The sequence below is a fragment of the Phytophthora parasitica genome (genome assembly GCF_000247585.1).
Source record: "Phytophthora parasitica INRA-310 unplaced genomic scaffold supercont2.82, whole genome shotgun sequence".
Lineage (NCBI taxonomy): Eukaryota > Oomycota > Peronosporomycetes > Peronosporales > Peronosporaceae > Phytophthora > Phytophthora nicotianae.
Window position 1 is genome coordinate 107,146 of NW_008649068.1, and position 1,361 is coordinate 108,506.

Consider the following 1,361-nt stretch of genomic DNA (forward strand, 5'->3'; position numbering starts at 1 on the left):
CAGATCTGTTAGGAGTCCGGTATTCAATTGACTTCGCGAGCTACTGACCCTATCTTACACTTGACAACCATATATTTCGCTGAATAGGTGGCTTCGTTAAATAAAGTGAAGTTTTGTTTGCCGTTAACGACCCCTACGCGGCAGTTGCTTCGAGAGCGTAGTTTTTACTGCTTTCAGCAATATTAGCTAGTTCCGACTTGCTTCTTCGATCTCCAAACCTTCTACTCTCTTGACAACAATGCATTGAAGTCTTGTGGACTTTGCTAATGCTTTAGAGGTGGATTGTGCACAGCACGACTTTGTTGGGTAGCGATTTTCAGTCGTTTGCGGAAGATTGATCGCATGTGAACCATTCTAATGCATTGAAGTGCGAACTCGCTAAGCAAGTGGCAATCCAGAAGAAACTCGTGAAGCATCACTGGGCGAGATATTACACGAAGCATCAGGAATTTGCACCTCCGCAGGAAGAGACTTCGGACCCAGAGAGTGAAGACAAGGCCCCGTGTGAGAGTGTCGAAACTCAACCGGAAGGTGAGCCAACGTCTGAAAACGGTGATGCTGTGACGTCGATGGCGATCGATTGGACTGGTGTGTTCGATCCTGCGACGGATTCTCCGGACGTCATTGAGATGAAGAAACTTCGACATGAAATTACGCTGGCAAAGGACCAACTTTTGCGCGATATAAGTGGAGGCGGGGATCATGAGTCTGGTGCTACACTCAATACCGATCAGAAGGCTCTCATTGAAGAATGCAACGGACTTGCTGGGCTTCTGCAGGCAGAACCAGAGCCCTGACGTGCGATAGCCGATAGCTGACCCGGGAACTCCTCGTCGGCCTTGGAGATGCCGTAGAACTCGGCCAGTGCCGCCACGAGACACGCGTAACCCGCGGCGGACGATGCAAGTCCTGCCGCCGTCGGGAACGAATTCGTAGACACGATGTGCAGATGCTGCGACTTGCTCTCGCCGTGCACGCGTTGTGCCAGCTCGCGCATTTCGCGCAACACCACGGCCACGCGCTTGTTAATAGGCTGTTCCTGGCCGTTGAGCCACAGCCGCGTTGCCTGCAGCGCAGAATCGCCAGCTACAGACGTCGTGGTGCGCAGCTGATCCTGGTGCAGCGTCACGCTGACCGACGAGTTGATGGGCGTGTTAAGAGCCACATTATCCTTGCCCCAGTACTTGATCACCGCGATATTCGTGGGCGCTGAGCACGTAGTCACCTTCATGTTGTCACCTTGGACGAAGATACTGCAATGAGAGGTCCAAAAAGTTACACGAACGATCGACGCCACGTCAGATCATTTTTCCCACATGGCTACAATACACAAACCCAACACCAAATATGAAATTCCACTG

At 51.7% G+C, this 1,361-nt stretch overlaps 1 protein-coding gene across 1 annotated transcript; it reads right to left on the reverse strand.

Annotated features, from left to right (window-relative positions):
- Positions 1 to 730: 730 nt before the first annotated feature.
- On the reverse strand, positions 731 to 1,231 carry PPTG_18286 (diphosphomevalonate decarboxylase; the record flags this gene model as incomplete). Its single annotated transcript, XM_008916343.1, has 1 exon — positions 731 to 1,231. One exon carries the CDS (start codon positions 1,229 to 1,231, stop codon positions 731 to 733), a length of 501 nt encoding a protein of 166 aa, XP_008914591.1.
- Between the last annotated feature and the right edge of the window lie 130 nt (positions 1,232 to 1,361).